Here is an 18,319-nt window from a genome sequence, read left to right on the forward strand (position 1 = left end):
TAGCAGACAGAGGTATAACAAGATCTGGCTAGAAGCTGAAACTAGACAAAATCAGACTGGAAATAAAATATAAATTTTAACAGAGAGGGTAGTTCACCTTGAATCAATTCACCAAGGATTATGATGGAGTCTCTATCATTGGCAATTTTTCAATCAAGATTGAATGTTTTTCTAAAAAATATGCTCTAGTTTAAACAGGAATCAATTCAGGGAATTCTGTGGCCTGTATTATGCAGGAGGCCAGACTACATGATCACAGTGGTGCCTTTGGGCCTTATAATCTATGATCTAAAGCCCACTGAAGTCAAACTTTAGATAAGAGCTGTATTGTCTTGGCCTTTATATTTACCAGAGCTGTTGAATGATTGACTGCTGCTGAAATATGAGTACTTCAGTCTTCATTTAAGTACATTTTTAATGTAAGATAAAATTATATACCTCTTACAGGCTAATTTTTTTAATTATACTTGATTGGATTGGGTAGGCCAATAGCCCTCCTTGTCAGTTAATATACACTGTACATAAACTATGTAAGCAGGCACCATCTCTTAGTAGTGTCCTGGCATCTAGGCATTACCCCAATACAAATAAAAATTATTAGCATGCGGTTGTTAAAATAGTGGTACTTGAGTAAATTTACCTGGTAACAGAGAATAATACTTACATTAAAGTGTTATAATGGGGTTACAACCCTTTCCCCTACCCTCGTAGACACATAAAGTGGAATGTTCTGGTCTGTTGTGTAGCTCAGAAATACAAGTTAGATTGACCACATGTTGAATGAGCCTTTAGTTTGATTTAAGACCTGATCTGTGCTATAATCAGTTTATAAGAAAGAAAACGTCATCACACCATAATCAAAACCACATCTTTTTATATTACAGCTCTAAATGGCTGACTCTTTAAGTTGGTATAATATATACCAGGAAGCATATTGCAGGACTGGAATTTAGTCAGGGCTTAAATAGAGTGTGCTAAATTGAGAGAGCAGCACAGTTAAATCTTAAGAATTTTCTTGTAAAATATGATAGTGCCTCCTTCAGTTTGCCTGTTAATATTTTAAATTGTTTGCTGTTTTTCAAAGACGGGGATTTTTAATACCTCTTAATTTTAGTACGTTTTTAATTCTGTATTTGGTTCAGGTATAAAAAGTCTTCCTTGTGGCATCCTATTAAACATGAGAGATAATTATCATGACCTGATGTTGATATATAAATATCCTCATAATTAAATAATATGACAAATTTACCTCTTTATAAACTGTGACTTTTCTTTTTATCTGGATTTTATACTGTTGATTTCATAGGTATTACTCTTAATTCAGTGGCAAATATAATCGGCACTTTCTGAAGCAGGCTTTCCTTTAGAACTTTAATGAAATGCAGTGCTGCATTTTTCCTTTTGTTTATAGTTAATTAGTAAGATTTTTTTTTTCTTATTCAGGTGAACTTTACTATTAACTTGTATATTTTATTGCTGATTTTCAGAAGATGGGTTTTTGCTTCAAGAAAAAAATCTGTAGGATTGCTTTTCATTTTAGGTATATTATAGGCAGATGCTAGGGAAAGATGTAGAAAAGTTTGCTACAGTATTAGAAGAGGCTATGATTAGACATATGGTGAGAGTTTAGTAGGTCTGCACTGGAGCAGATGTACTGTAGATGAAATTTTTAACTTCAGTTTATTGGTATCAACTAATACCAGAGAAAGAGATATGGATGAAACTAGAAAAATGAAAACGTAAAGTAAGATTAATTCAGTAAATCCTCATGGCTCGCCAGAAATGGAAAAAATGTGTAATCTAGGTGTCAAGTAGCTTGAGCATAGCTCCAGTTGAAGGACATGATTAGCTTGCACAGCTGTGAAATCTAGCAGTCAGCTTGCTGTGGAGGGGAATGCTAATGTAGCAGTATGTCCTTCTCTTCATGCACGTATGATTCTAATTAATGTTAATAAGAACGATGTGCATGCACCTATATGGAAGAATAGCCTCTTTCAGCACAAGTGCGGGGTTATTTTCCTTTACACTCAACCAGTCCTACACTTTTCATGTTAGCTTCACAGTCTTTTATTTCCCACTTGCAGGTACAACTGTAGCTGCACTGAAGCTGTTTAAGAATCTTCCTGTAAGAAAACAGTTTTACTCAACAGTTAAAAAGTGTAAGGAGGAATTAAAAAAAATCCAAGATCTTTTGATGGCGTATGGCATCATAAAGCCAGAACTACGGATAATCTTTACACATAACAAGGTAAAAGTGACTTTTCTTGTGCCAACTATCTAAATTCAAAATGAAAGAAAATAAAGACTATGATAATTTTGTTCAGTTCATCAAGACTTTCGTTACTGTGACTGCATTTTGTCATCAGATGTTTGATTTTTAGGAATTTGCTATAATTGCAGGTTGGTTCAGACCCCCCCTCCATCATTGCATCTGAGTTTATTAGCTTACGATGGATTGAGTTTTAGACAGGCAGTGCCAATCTTTCAAAGAAGTCTCTGCTCCCACAAAAACCTAATTTGGTGTATATAGGTTAGACAATGCTATGATTTATTGGGCACTGATAACACGCTTGTTATTGTACAGAACAAAGAGGCAGAGCCATACCTCCACCTTTCTCTAATGGTCTGATCGGTTGCTAGTTGAAGTCAGTGGAGAGGCTCCCACTGAATTTACTGGGCATTGAAACAGGCCATGTAGATAGTGCTACTTGTGTGTACTGTTTTGTCTCCGAGGGCTGAATTATAACAGATCACTGCAGGAGAGACTTGAAATATGGCCTATCAGGCCAGACAGGTACCTGTGTAATTGCATTGACTATAATACATTTAAGTCTGATTTGCATCAATTTAAGGAAAGCAAAATCAGGCCCAAATATGACTAAGCTAGTGCTCATTTTATGCCCAGACTTGACGGCACAAATTCAAAAGCTACTTGGACCTTAATATTATATGAATAAGTTTTTATTAATCATGGGAAGTCTAACAGAAGTATTAACTACAAATCTGCAGAAATGGTACTTTGGACCTGATTCTCCTCTCAGTTATACTAGTTTAACTCCACAGACTTTATTGGAACTGCTACTGATTTATACTGGCAGAAGTGAGAGGAAAATTAGGCCCATGATTTCCATGCTGCCACAGAAAGTAAAGAGTGACACCTAATGGCCAAAAAGGTTCCACCAAAGTGATTCTTTTTCCATTTTTAAAAAAAATTTCTCTCTATGGTGGTTGAATAATTTCTTATCTTGCAATCTGAAAGTTAAAGCATTATTTCAATTCATTGAACCATTTATTTCAATTTTTTATTTCTATCAATTAGAATATTTTTTAAAAAATCTTTCATGTTCACACTGGTCAGTGGAAATGACAAGTGATCTTACATATTTGACAATAAAATAATGAATAAATAATAACTAAAAGTATAGGTATTCCGTAAATGCAGTTTAGTGTAAATCTTTCATTGTGATCAGTGATAGTTCTGCTATGGATTGCAGGTAGTATAAAATCTCAAACTTATACCCAGGTAGGGTTGCCAACTTTATATTTGCAGAAAACCGAACATCCTTGTCCGGCCCCTGACCCGCCCCTTCCCTGAGGCTATACCCTGTGTCCAGCCCCTTCTATGAGGCCAGGCCCCATCTCACTCCATCCCCCCTCCCTCCGTTGGTCGCTCTCCCCTACCCTCGCTCACTCGCTCATTTTCACCAGGCTGGAGCAGGCGTTGGGGTGTAGGAAGGGGTGAGGACCCCAGCTGCAGGTGCAGGATCTCAGGTGGGGCCAGGGTTATGGGGTTTGGGCTACAGGAGGGGTTGGGGGGGGGTGGGGCCAAGGCAGTTGGAATGTGGGATGGGACTCCGGGCTGGGACAGGGGGTTGGGGTATAGGAGGGAGTACGGGCTCTGAGGTGGGGGTGCGGGCTCTGGAGTGGGGCCAGAAATGAGGGTTTCAGGATATGGGAGCGGGCTCCGGGCTGGGGCAGGGGGTTCCTGGCCAGTGGCCTCTGTGGAACTGGCACTCGGGGCGGGGCAGCGCGCAGAGTCCCCATTGCCACTCTTGCACCTAGGAGCCAGAGGGACATGCCATCTGCCTCAGGGAGCCACGCGGAGATGAGCAGGCAGCCTGCCTGCCCCGCTGCAGGTGGCCAAATGGACTTTTAACAGCCCGGTCAGCTGTGTTGATCAGAGCCACCAGGGTCCCTTTTCAATGGGGTGTTCCAGTTGAAAACCTGGCAACCCTATACCTGGGTCCACAGACCTTAAAGGAAAATTGTATTCAGCTGTCTCTAAAAAACAACTTTGATGACATTGATTTAGAGCAATAATAACTATGCCTAGTTGAAACAATTAAACTGTCCAATTTCTTGGCACTCTAATAGTTGTGAAAAAGAATGAAAAATAAGCTGCAAACACTTACTGAACTCAAGGCTTTAGAATTATGTGCTGAATGACCTCAGGTATTCAGAGTAAGAGACATGTAGCACATTTGTCATTTTAAAACATACCTTGTTTGCTGTAAGTTCTTGACCCTCTATTCTTGCTGTGGATCACAATCAACTTCTTAGTGGGACCTACTCCCCACATGCTCTTTGCTTCAGATTAAAAAGTACTTTGGTATGACAAACAATAAAAGTATTGCTGAAGTTCTAAAGACAGAACATTGAGAGTGATAGAACACATGGAGTATCTTTCTAGGATAGGGCTTCATGGGGTGCTTTTATCCTCTGTGTCTATTTTAGTCACATTCTGATTTAGTTGCTGGTTATGTGTCTTGATTCTTTTTCTGCCTTCTGTTTCTTTTCTCCTCAAATTATGCCATGTTTTTCTCCATTGTGTTTTAATGCAAAGTCTGTTATCCTCACCGATACCTTGATCAAGAATCTCTTTCTTGTACTCCTCTGTAATTCTGCATACTGAAACAGACAGTGTCTCTGGACTTTAGTCCTCCTCCTTCCCCCTAACCCCCAACACATTAATTGTACTGTTGTCTCTTCTGTTTTTCCCCTCTGCTTCCCTCTGCTACTGAAATTGCAACCATCATAGAAAACTGCCCAACACAGAAGCTTGTCATGAGGGCACAATACATTTTTCATTTAATTTTATTCTTTTTAAATAATATTGTGCCTTTTATAAAATGTTCTTATTTTTCTCTCTCACTTCTCAGCATCACTATAATATCGTCATTTTAAACATTATTTTAAAGAGATATCAAATAAACACCTTTTTAAACAAACTGCAATATTGTTTAACCAAAAGAAGACTTTTGTCCCTGGGCTGGCTCTTTGGCTGCAGTGATATCTCCAGCACAAAGTTTTCTCTTTGAGTGGGAGCTGACTATTCCTACTATGTCTTGGATTCTCTCACTTTAACAAACAAAAAAATAATTTTAAATACTAGCAGTCCTGAATGCTTCTCCTATCTGGTGACTTATGGGAGATGGGTGGTTCTTGTGAATAAATCCAAATTTGTTTGGTTTCTTTAACAATACTTGAAATGTTGTTCTGCTCTGAAAACTGAGTGTAAAAATGGAATGGTGGGTTCCATGTTGTTGCTCATTGTTTTCTATATCAGATGTGCTCAGTTGACAAGTAAAAAGATTGTCTTTTTTTCTTGCTGCCAGCTGTGCAAAAGCATCCTGTGTTTTAAGAGTCCAGTTCAGTTCTTTCCATTTGGTGCATCATACCAGTAATGGAGGTTCTGCAGGCCTCATTTAAACCTCTGCAACTCTTCATATTATGTTTTCAAGAGCACTTGTTCATTCACACTAACCTGCAGTGGGTTTTTATAGATGTAAATGATTTGACCTTGCTAACCAGTTTTTTGCTGATGGACAAGAAAGAACAGAATCCAACTCAGTCTCAGCTTGATGACTCTGTAGAGCTCATGGGATTAAAATGCAGTCATGTCAGTAGGTGCATTTATGAATTCACCCAGAAAACAACTCTGTTGGGAAAGAAGATGCCATTTTTGCATAGTCTGTTTTTAGAGTAGAACTGCAGTTCAAAGCTTGGGAAAATTTAGGGGAAAAAAATTCCTTCAGTAATATTAAAACGGACAGAGGATAGTAGCAAAGTGAGGGACAGATAGTTCAGTTTGCTGAGAAATGCTAGGATCCTGTAGGTAAAGAATCAGGTAGGGGAATACTTACCATTGGCGTTTTCATGGGTTCCTACATCTCTACCTTATATACTATATAATTTGAATAATAATATGTCTGATTTTCCTTCAAACCCAATCTTTTTAGAATACTGCATTGTGGATTAAAACGATTCCCTGTCATTATGAAACAAGGAAACTTAGAGGATAAGATTGTTCAGTTGATTGGTAATCGTTCAGGATAATGGAACTATTGACAAAAGTGGTAGGGACCAAGAGGCCTTCTGGTATGGTGGGCGCTTGGTGCTTATTTCAAATGGAAATCTCAGTCCATTTCCATGTGAGCAAATTTCTCTATCAAAATATCAACCATTCTGGCAGTTTTGGGAAAGATACCAACACTGAATTATGTTGGCCTCTCATGAAGAATGAATTATTTTCTCATCTTCAGAGGTAATTACTCCATAACAGGATTCAAGCACAGTATTCGGGGCAATATAGAACAATAAACTAGTATTGCTCCTACTTACATGCTGTATTTGCTTTGAGGCTAAAGATAGGACATTGTTTTTTAGGGCTGTTCATCTTCACAAGCACTTGATTAATATAAAAATAAAGGAAAATCAAGCAACCCAGAGATTTTCTAGCACAAGAGGTCACTCATTAGCTGTAGCTGAGCTGGGAAAACCATAAGCCAACAAAGGTTTGGCACAAACCAATGGGTTCTCTGATTGTTTTAAAACTATTAATGTGTTAAAATGGTCTGGGTATGGATTCATTTTCGTTGCTCAGTTTTTATTACTGTTAAGATCTGTTTGAAGATATAAACTGCAATAGTTTGATAAATAGATTTAATTGCTTTCTAGTTTTTATAAGTACTTCAACATTCTTTACTTAAATTCTAACTTGTAATTTCTTTCATCAGTTCTACATACTTACCCTTTAACAGCAATAGCACTGTTAAATAGTACCTTATTTGGCTTCTTTCTTCAGAAGCTGAAGAACACCATTATCGCAAAGCCGTAGTAATCCAGACCAACAGATCAGTCTATCTCATTCTGATCCTACTGTGTGCTAGAAATGTGCTCTATCGTAGTATTTTCCAAGTATTTTGTGGTAAGCTTGGGATAACAACATTTCTCATGGAGTACATGGATTTATGACTAAGACCACCTGTTAAATAAATAAGTGGTTATATATAATCATTCAAAGGAGTTGCTAGAATCCTGCATCGTGGGGCTGTGCCAATACCTTGCGGTGCTGTGGAAGAAAACAGACGTCAGGAATGAGCTCAGGTTCCAAAGCAGAAAGAGCCATAGTCTTTTGGGGGATCCTTTATGGTAGTTTGCATGTTCATTTGCATGTGTGGATGGGTGGCTTGAGGCACCTGTGACTGTCTGTTGGGCACAAAGAGCAGCCAGATCAGCTCTGAGAACTGGGCTCTTTCAGAGGCTTATTTTTGTTGCTTTTTTAAAAGAAGAGACTGAACAGAAAGCAATGGTTGAGAATTTGAAGGAATAGGGGAGAAAGAGAAGCAGAGAAGGTTGACAGTTGGGAATGCAGTCAGGATGGTTTAATATACTGCATAAGAGGGAGCTTGACAATGAGGGCTAGTCTACATGGTGCATTAATCTGCATCAGAGGGGTGTAAATTCTGGTTTCCCATCCTTTCCCAAGGGTAAAAGTGTGGACCCTTCAAACACTACCACGTTAACCATGCACTAAGGAACTTTTAGAGTGTGCCAGCAGGGTCCACATAGGCCAGTCAGTGCACAACACATTGGTGTCCTGTAAAATTTACATCCCTGTAGTGTGCAGATTAACACACTATGTAGACAAGCCCTAAGTGGCAAAAACTGTGCAGATGAAGGGGAGCCTTTGGCCAAAAGCTAGGACTGACTAAGGAATGAAAGGAGAGTGAAAAAACACAACTTTTACCTGGGAAAGGATGTACTGTACCTGTGCAAAGAGCTCATTCATAGGCCAAGTTTTTCACATGTGCAAGTCTGAGGTTAGGCATTTAAATCCATTGAGCCCCATGAAGTTAATAGGATCTACCAAGTACTCAGCATCTCTGAAAATCAGGACTCTTATTCAGTTGCCTATCTAAAATTTTATATCTTTTGGTCCCTAAGTTTCAAACATTTGGCCATGAGCTTCAGAACATACTGTATTCTGCTCCATTTCTGTCACTTGATTTACTAAACAGTGGGTGTCATGCTCCTTCCAATTGAAGTTTCTAGAAATTTGTCTTACTGTTACGCAGTCCACTTGCTTGTCACAGCCATTTGTTATATGAAAAAAAGAGAATTTAAAATTCTGTATGAAGAACCAACAACAACTCTTCATGCTTTTTGGATTAATTTCTAGAAAAATACACTTTGTTTTCTCACTCTCACTGAATATATTTATCAATGAATTTCTGAAATAGGAAATGCTTGGCTGCTTTTGTGTCTGCTAAAAATGTTTTGTTTGCATTAGCCGTAAATATTGAATCACTTTGCAAATCAACCCTTGAAGTACGATTGCTGTTTTGACAGCTTGGAACAACTAGTGCTCCTTCTTTTTATGAAGGTTTATCCTGCCAAGACATTCTTTGAATACTGATAATGTTGATCCTCTTGCCAGTATGGGTATGTTAGAAAGAGGTATTTTTTCTTCTTTCATCACCGTGTTCCTTGAGAGCATATTGAATAATGAGACAGCCAAATAGAAATAATTTACAAGAGTATTCTGAGAGTTTATTTAAAGTTGACATTACCTGATGGAGAACGAGGCACGTTCCAGAGTTAGCTACTCTTGTTTAAACGGTGTCAGACTTTTCAGTCCAATTTGCCATATTGCAGCCACCTGTAAACTCCTGGTATATTTTGCACTATAAAGAAGGTTGTCCCCTGGAATTGGAACTTTCTCATTGCCACAGCAGCTACAACAACTCGAAGTCCTTTGCTGTTTAAAATCTGTAGCCACTAGCTAAATCACTAGTAAATGTGGTGAGCATTTGCATGCACTTTGATCTAGTGTTTGTGAAATTCCTTAACATATGGAAAGAGAGACAATACATAAAATTTCCATGTGGGTCACAATGAATAGTTCCATTCCAGCCATCTATATCAGTCCACAAATGGTAGAGATGTGTTTTAGTTTGCAAAAGTTACTGTAGAAGTACTAACAATTTCAGATACAACATCTTGGAGTGATTATGAGCTGTCATTTCTCACAGGTCCTGCAATGAACCACTGCCCTCCAAAGAGGGGTTGGAGGCAGCAACCAGCGTGGCAGTTGCAGCTGCCTCCATGGGACTAGAAGATAATTCAGGGATAAAGGGATTCCAAACAGATGGTTTTAGACCCCAGCAGATCTTGGTAGATCAATGGGTTTCAGGATTAAACCCCTTTTAAGGGAATAATCAGATGGAAACTCCACAAGTAATACCAGCATGATAGGTATTTCTAAGATACTTAAGATAGGTGGGATGAGATTCCCAATATGATCCTTAAAGATCACAAAGCTGCATTGGCATAGTTAGCTGTACGCCATTTCAGACATCGACAACACTCCCTCCTGGGCTCCCCAGCTAGCATCAGGGGCATGTCAGGGAAGAGAAAAAGTGTGGTTTGAATGCACTGCACTGTGGTTCTCTGCTGATGTAAAATCCTATTTACTGCCATTATACATTAGAGAAGACTTACGGTTGCTTTAATTTGAATCAGGGCTGAACTATCACTTTGCAGCCCCTAATGTTGGGGGAGCTCGAAGCTAGGATATTACCATCTGTGTCATTCTAGACCTGTCCACTCCCAAGTCCTACATCAAGCACAGATTGGCCATACCCGAGATTGGGGCAACAGACTTTCCCATTTCCTGTGTGAGAAAAACCAGTATGGGGGACAGTTGAGCTCCGTATCTTTAATATGCAGTATTCTAAAGCTTTTCCCCCAACAGTTTCAAGCCTAGCCTATTTTGGAATGTGTCTTTTCTGGAACATGTGTGGTGATACATCTTTGTTTGGCTGTGGGCTCTATGATACTTTGACACAAATATTGTTGACCAAAAGTTGTCTTAATTTTTTACTGTCCATCCTGATAGTCCCTTCTTTCATTTTTTCTGCACGTAGGAGGTTAGTGCAGTACTGTACGTGATAGTAAGTATTTGGACAAAAATGTGAGTTGATAAGTAAATTTAAATGAATTGAGTGGCACAGTTACATTTTTGCAAAGCAAATATGTCCACTATTTCTGTCATTCTTATTTCTTTGCTCTTTTCTATATAAGTTATTTAAGGCTGATTGTATTTCTCCATTATTACCAAGTGTGTACTCCTGTTTGAAACAAAACCTTCACTAAAGCTTGATTTCCAAGTCTGAGTCAGAGAGCTAGGATGATACAAACTTTTCAGCCATCTTAAATTGTTTCAAGCTTTATTTTAATTGTTCCAAACTTTGTATTTTTGTTGGGTAAAAAATAAATATCAAATAACCCAATCAATAGGAAACATATTTTGGCATATCTTAAAGCTGTGTAGCTGGATATTCCTGTATATGAGTCTTGCTTAAGTTACACAACATCTTGTTTCAGACTGGTAGCCGTGTTAGTCTGTATCAGCAGAAAAAAACAGGAGTACTTGTGGCACCGTAGAGACTAACAAATTTATTTGGGCATAAGCTTTCTTGGGCTAAAACCCACTTACTTGTTCAACTCTTGGCAGGGGGCTAGATAAAATAATCCTAGATAAGAATACTTTCCCTTATATGTTAAATGAGTTAGATTGTGTGAAGTTAACTTGGTTAGCACATCCAGCATCTTTGCCCCCCAAAAAGATGAGCAATGTGGTAACTGAGAACTGTAAAACACAATTTGAACCTTTTTAATAAAATGGAATTCAAATTGATATTGAAGCAAAATGCATTGCTCAGGTCAAATTCTCTAAGATTTACCCCCCAAGCACACTATATAAATCTAGTGTTATTTTCTGCTGAAGGGAAAAAACTTGTTTAGAGACAGCAAAAATGGTATTGGAACCCGGAAAGTAATTTTATCTTCGTACAAACAGAACCAGCTCAATATGTTTGTCATACATTCTAGTGGGGTGAAATTCACCCCGTGGCAGATGGCCAGCCCATGGACCACTTGAAACTCCCACGTCAGTGCACAAAATAGGGCTTACATGTTGGATAAGTCTTGTGCTGGCCCCTTTGCCCAGGGATAAATATCATTTATGGTATGGGAAAATTCACAAATTAAGGATCTGTTGGCTTTTTTCCCCTCCAAAGGTTAAAATTTGCACTTGTCTCGGGGACGTGCACCCACTACAATTTGTAGTTCCACATTCAGCTATAAAAAGATCTGTCATAGGCCTAATCCAGTATGACAGTTCCTATCTCGTCCAGTGTCTTGTTTCTGACCATGGTCAGTATCAGATACTTCAGGAGATGGTGCAAGAAACCTCACAGTAGGCAGATGTGGAATAATCTGCCCCTCATGAAAGTGTAGTCCTAAACTGTAGTAGTTGGAGATCGTCTTAAACCTGGAAGCATTTTTGTCTCCTTTCCAAAACATCTATTAAAACATATTAACTATTATAATTCTGGATATTCTTGTTATCCATATCAGTGTACAGTTCCTTTTTGAATCTTGGTGAGTTCTTGGCCTCAGTGACATCATGTGGCAATGAGTTCCACAGTCAAATTATGTTCTGTGTGGAAAAAGTATTTCTTTTTATCAGTTTTGAATTTGCTATTTTCAATTTCATGGAATGTCCCTTATTTCTTGTATCATAAAATTTCATGACTAAAAGTTACGCATGTACCTTCTCTATACCATTCATTATTTTGTATATTTTCATCATGTCCCTTCTTGTCTCCTTTCTAAAGTGAAGAATCCCAACTTTTCAAGTCTCTCAATATAAGAATTTGTCAGTGCTTCTTATTATTTTGTTGCTTGTCTCATAAGCACCCTCTAATTCTGCAGTATCTCTTTTGAGATGGGGATGAACCATTATTTATATAATGATACAGTAGAGCCCCATTTATCCGGTCTAATTACCAGGGCCAGATCAGATAATCAAAACTCCAGATAAACCAGAGAATGGGATAGTGTGATGCTGTAGCACCATCTAACGGACACAAGAGAGATCACCCACTTCTGGCCCTGGAGTCCTGGTTGTTTGGTAAATGTGGAGAACTGGTTAAGGGAGGGTCGGATAAATGGGGTTCTGTTGTATTATATATTCAGTATTATTCTCCATACCTTTCCTTATGCATCCTCTAATTTTGTTTGCTTTTTGATCGCAGCTGCACACTGAGCAGAGATCTTCATTGAGCAATCCACAGTAATGCTCAAGTCCTTTTCCTCAATTGATAAGATTAATTTAGATGCCAGTTTGTGGTGGTGATGTAAAATTGGAGCATAAGAGTAGTAAATTAGGCCTCTAAACTAGAAGTTGTAAAGAATGCAGGGTAATCGTGGTTGAGAATTGGCTCATAACTTAGTAGGTTTGGGTGCTTTGGATATTTACAATGTAATATTTTCTCAGAAGGGAAAATTAGAATTGTTATCAATAGAGTTCTGTCATAAATCTAGAGCAGGGGTTCTCAAACTTCATTGAACCGCAACCCCCCTTCTGACAACAAAAATTACTACATGACACTGGGGGGACTGAAGCCTGAGCCCACCTAGGCCCTGTTGCCTGGGTCGGGGACTGGGGACAAAGCCAGAGCCCAAGGGCTTCAGTCCCAGGGAGGGGGCCTGTAACCTGAGCTCTGTTGTCCAGGCCTGAAGCTCTCGGGCTTTGGCTTTGGCCCCAGGCGGTGGGGCTCAGGCTTCGGTTTCCGCCCGAGGCCCCAGCAAGTCTAAGCCAGCCCTGGCGACCCCATTAAAACAAGGTCGTGACCCACTTTGAGGTCCCGACCCACAGTTTGAGAACTGCTGATCTAGTGCAATGCTGTAGTGAATCTGGTCAGGCACTTTGAATTCCTATTTGTGTAGTTACAGCTGACTATCTGTGGTTTTAGTCTTCAAAATTTTCCAGTTTACTACTTCATTATTAACTGCTTTTGTTTAACAGTGTCGTTTAAATACTGTGCAGGACTCAGGAGCCCAAAAACAGCTTACATCACAGGGTGGTGGCTGCTCCTCCAGTGCCTTGCACTTTCTAGAGTTAAAGTGTATTTTATATGACTATTGATTTGATTCAAAGACCATTGTAATCAAAGGAGTCTTTCCATTGATTTCAGTGGGCTTTGGATTAGACCCAAATGAGGTGCAACAAATGGAGAATCAGGCCCTTTGGTTTGGAATTTTTCCTCCAAGGAGCAAGTCTTCTGCAGCTGTGTTCGAAGGTTTGTAATCTTCATACATGCAATCCTCAACGAAGCACATTAAAACTATAACAATCGTAAATCATATGAGTGTGCAGGAATCTAAAATGGTGGCTACCTCATGGTGGGTGCAGTCAGGACACTGCAAACTTTGTTTTGTCATGAGCCTCCAACCTATTTATTTTTTAATTGAAAAGGTCTTTGGGTTTTGTGAAAGGTGCTGGATTGGCAACATTGCAAACTGCATACCCACAGAAGCGATATAGCCTGTATGCTGGTGGTGTAGGCTTCCCAACTGCCCTGCCAATGTGCCTCATCCCTAACCTGGAGAGTAATTTAGTCTTTATGTCCAGTCACTCTACAGCCTCTTTGCCGAGGAAGCCAAACAGGGTGCTAATTATGGTGTGGTTTTTTTGTGATGTGAGCACCTGTCTACTAGGAACTGTACAGAGACCATCAACTCATTTTACATCAGCCGCCAAACAGCTGTCAGATGGTAACAACCTTTGGTCACTACCAACCTGGACTGAATTCCGAACTGGTGACCTGGAGGTGAAATGCTGTGTATCCTATTACTAATTCCTTGAGCCATCCAGTTTCCCATCCATCATACTTTTCAAGTGACAGCACAGCATATATGAGAAATCTCATAACAATGACTGGTTCAAGTGTACAGTATGTACTGCAATACCTAATACATGTCTTCAGCTCTTGCGGGCATTCAGACTGCTTTACTTTGTATACGCAGGGGAGGGTTAGGAGAGGAAGCTGTAAGGAAATTATTTATAATAATTTCTTGGAGGTGTGCCTTTTTATAATCTTGCCACTGTGTTTTGTTACAATGCTATATCCTGTGTTGCTTTTGTTGACTAATAATAAATACTAAAAAGGCTTTTAAATGCTTTTAAAAAATGGGTTTCAGTTCTCAGTCTCCCACTGCAATTTGTGTAATCTCACTGATTCGAACTATCTACTTCTCCTGCCAAAAAAAAAAAACAAAAAAAAAACCTCTTGTGTTGACAAAGCCCCAGAGGAGTTTTTATTTGATCAACCCTGCTGCAGAAACGACATGGACCTATGAACTTTCCCCTACAGTTTAAGAATCCATACACATGACTGTTTTAATGCTAAAACATTACCACCACCACCACCCCTGGTGAGATATGACAACTGGACACTGCAAGTTTTACTTGCTGAATCGCCTCCTTATTCTGTGATGCATGGGAGCAGAGTTTCTCTATTCCTTCCCTATGGAACTGGCAGAGTGGGTTGATCAGCTCCCTCTAAAATCTGTGTGGATTTTGGGGGCTTTGTTGGAGGCTAGGGCTATCCACAGGGAGGCCTTGTGACCCTGCAGTGCTTTCCAGTTCCTCTTGACACCTTCCAGTTCTTTAGCAAGCATGATTCTTATAGGCATCGTGCTGCCAAGAGCTTCTCCACCACCTGCTTCTCTGAAATGTCTCCCTCCTTGGGAGGGTGTGCTCACATCGCTAAGGGGACACCTGAGTGAGTAAGTGAGTGCTCATGGAGTCAGCATTAATTTACTCAGGAAATCCCTTGGGTTTGTTGTGGGGTGGGGGGAGGATAATGCTGTGGAAAATTACTATCCCCCAAACTTGCCTGTAGCCCACCCCTTCCTTTCTGCAGTGTCTGATACCTACTGAGGCATGTGTTTGTGTTGGGGGTCAGGGGAAGATGTATGTGGAAAAGGAGAAGCTAATGCCATGAAGGTGGCAGTCTTCCATTCCACACCTTTTTGGATCCCTTCCACCTTTAGAATGGATAGGACAATTGGCCCTTAATCCTTAGGGAATCCTTAAAATATTTGAAAGAGTTGAGGGTTGGGGGAGAGGTTCCTCCCCCGTTTTAAGTTACTATTAAAAACTGCACTTGCTATTAAACTTTAATTCCAAAAGATGATTATGCAAAGGATCTCTTTCCATAAGAGAGAGAATTTACCATTTATTTAAAAACAATGCTCCAGTTTTAGCTTGGTTTAAATAAAATAACCTTGACAATTTTTAAAACTGAATTTTTTTTTTTAAAGAAAGTGGTTATTAAGATTATTTTATCTTCCTGTCTTTTTGAATTTAGTTGACAGCTGTTTTTCCTCCCTAAAAAATATGCCTGCTCTTGCAGCTAGGTGTCTGTGCACTATAAACAAAGAATTTACACATATTGCAAGTTCTTGGAGACCTCTTCTTTTTGTTATGTTTTCCTTCCTATAAATGCAAACTCTAGATTCTGCTTCGGTTTGCTGCTGTTGTCAATATATTTTTTTAAACTAAACAGTGGTGGTTTTAGTTGTGGGAATATGTCTTTTTAGGTGGGCCTTTCCTTTGAGCTGAAATTTAACATACAAGCACATTCTTGTTGAGGATATTTTTAAAAATAGTAGTTTAAATCTGTTTGAAAGGCTCAAGAGGTCACGTACCCTAAATTAAAATTAAAAAGAAATCTACTGAACTTGAAGAAAAATCTGTGAGTTATGCCTGCCACACAGGTAAAATACCAATTCTTCTTGGCAGTTTACCGCCAACAAACCCAGATTGCTGGACCAGGCTTCTTAGTCTCTGCTCTGTCTGCCCTGTTCTTGGGAGCAAGGCAGATTGTTAAACATATAAATACACTAATGCTGACAAGAACAGGGAGACAATCCAACATGCATGTGTATGCCTGCTAAGCAGAAGAAAGTTTGGTAATGTAAGTTTAATTTAGATGCCCTTAGGTTTACCTTGACAAGACTCTCAACTATAATTTCTTCCCCATAAAAATGTACTAATGATTATTGATTCACCGTAAGAAGGTGGTGTAATTGTTTCTTTACCTTCCCTACGGCTCCAACCACTTCTCCTGCCAGTTTATTTTCATTTTCCATATCTCCTAGTAGACAGGCTATAATATTTATCTTTCAGTGGTTAGTCATCACTTTACGTAACACTTGCTGAGTGCTGTCGCCAGCTTGTCACTTTTCTGTTTCAATAAACCAGCTAATTTGGAGTTTTATAGGAAAATTTGGGAAATTTGCAGTGTGTCTATATACACATCCTGTAAAACCCCCACAAAAGCTAGCAGCCTCTTTCCACTTTTCAAAAAAAGATTTATGGCCTGATTCAAGAAACACTTAAGCATGCACTTAAATCCATTCTTATTCAGGACCACATGTAATATGCATTAGCTATTGTGCTGTAAAATGCCAGTTGAGACAAGGCACTCTTGTTTTTACCACATTATGTTTCCCTCACCTAGCTACTTTACAGTAAAGATTACAAACTTGTCTCCACTAGGATTTTACAGCATGATAGCTAGCACGGGTTAGTTGTCACCTGGTAAATGAGCACCTTTTTTTTTTTTTGGCAGTGAAGACATAACCTTTATGGATGTATCACCTTTCAGCTAAGGATCTCAATGTGCTTTACAATGGCAGGAAACATTAATTACTCCCATTTGTCAGCTAGGTAAACTGTGGTTCAGGCAGGTTAACTGAAAGTTACACTGTGAATCAGTGACAGAGTCAGAAATAGAATCCGGTTCCCCTGACCTCCAGTTCTCTGTTTTGACTATTAGATTTAGCTTTCTCTTTTGTTGGTAAACCAGCACAATTATTCTGGTAAAAGTATTAACATGGCTGCTGGTCAGAGTATTAAAAAACAAGGCTGGTTGAGGAGCGGGATCTGGCCCTATGACCTTCCTTACTGTCTTTGGAAAGGATGACTCTGAAGAACTCATGTTCTTCCCGAGCATAAAAGCATTGTTCCCAGCTTCTGCTGTGGGATGCAAATGAGGGACTCTTCCCCCACTTATTATGCACCTGCTCAAAAGACCAGGAATAATCTTGGCCTATATGTATGTGCTCTAAAATTTAGCAACAGAGATGTGTGGTCTGAATGAAGTGTGTGTGTGTGTGGGGGGGGGGGGTATAATTAAAGAAAATGTATGTACTGTATACACAAATACCGAATGTGTCAATACACTAATCTATGCCCGTGAAATAGATGTTTATATGCATTTGGCTTTTTATGCCTTCTAATTCATGCAGTGCCCCTCAATGAAATGGGGAGGGAGGCAGGATATATTTGGTCAGCTCCAACAAAACCTAAGATGGTCTGTATGTAATAATATATCTTTAATTAGGGTGTTTTTGCAGTGTCATCATACTGACTAGAGTCAGATTCTTACTTGGCTCATCACAGACACTAGGCTTATGTGACCTAGAAAATATAAGGGTGTGTGTGTGTATATATTTTTAGCACAATTTCAGCGTATAACCAAGGTTATAAAAATCAACTGTTGCAGGAAACTCACTGGGAAGTACTGACACTTTCAAAAATAAATAAATATAAGTAGCATTGCTTCTTAACAGCTTTGATTCTTCTTCTTTTTCAAAACCTGTTGGTGAAGTCAGTTCATTTATAATGTATTCTTTAGATTACCAGTTATTTTTAAAGCATCATGCTGTGTTGTTTCATAGTGTGCAGCCAGTTCTGAAAATGAATCTAAACCAATCTGTTGTGTGGTTATCTGATACGCACGTTTAACTAGTTGACTGACCTCTGCAATGTGAGAAGTTTGAGCTAACGTGTTCTAGTAACTAGATTTAGGAGTTTTGCCTACAGCTTTTAATCCTGATATTTAAGAAAAAATTGATCAGTAAAAATGTGCCCCCAAATTATTAGCAGTTTCCTCTTTTACAGAGTTTGCATTTAGTAAGTTTTTATGTTCCATACCTTTCTTAAGGCAGTTTATTGAAATGAGCTTTTTTCGGCCATTCAGCAGGTCAGGCAGTGTAAGGACATCCTTGCATTAATCAGCAGCTAGGATTTATATCTGTACCTGTGGCATCACGTTAATACAAGCTAAAATAAACAGTGTGACATTTATATTAGTTGTGTCACGAGCATCTTTCTCAG

General features: G+C 39.1%; 1 protein-coding gene across 1 annotated transcript in view; it reads left to right on the forward strand.

Annotated features, from left to right (window-relative positions):
* The window catches only part of PMS1 (PMS1 homolog 1, mismatch repair system component), an 89,087-nt gene that overhangs the window by 25,553 nt on the left and 45,215 nt on the right, over window positions 1-18,319 (forward strand). Inside the window, exon 5 of the mRNA XM_074967773.1 lies at window positions 2,085-2,248. Within this exon, the coding sequence (XP_074823874.1) occupies window positions 2,085-2,248 (164 nt within the window). The remainder of the gene's footprint in view (window positions 1-2,084; window positions 2,249-18,319) is intronic.

Source organism: Natator depressus, chromosome 11, assembly GCF_965152275.1.
Source record: "Natator depressus isolate rNatDep1 chromosome 11, rNatDep2.hap1, whole genome shotgun sequence".
In the NCBI taxonomy this organism is placed as follows: Eukaryota; Metazoa; Chordata; order Testudines; family Cheloniidae; genus Natator; species Natator depressus.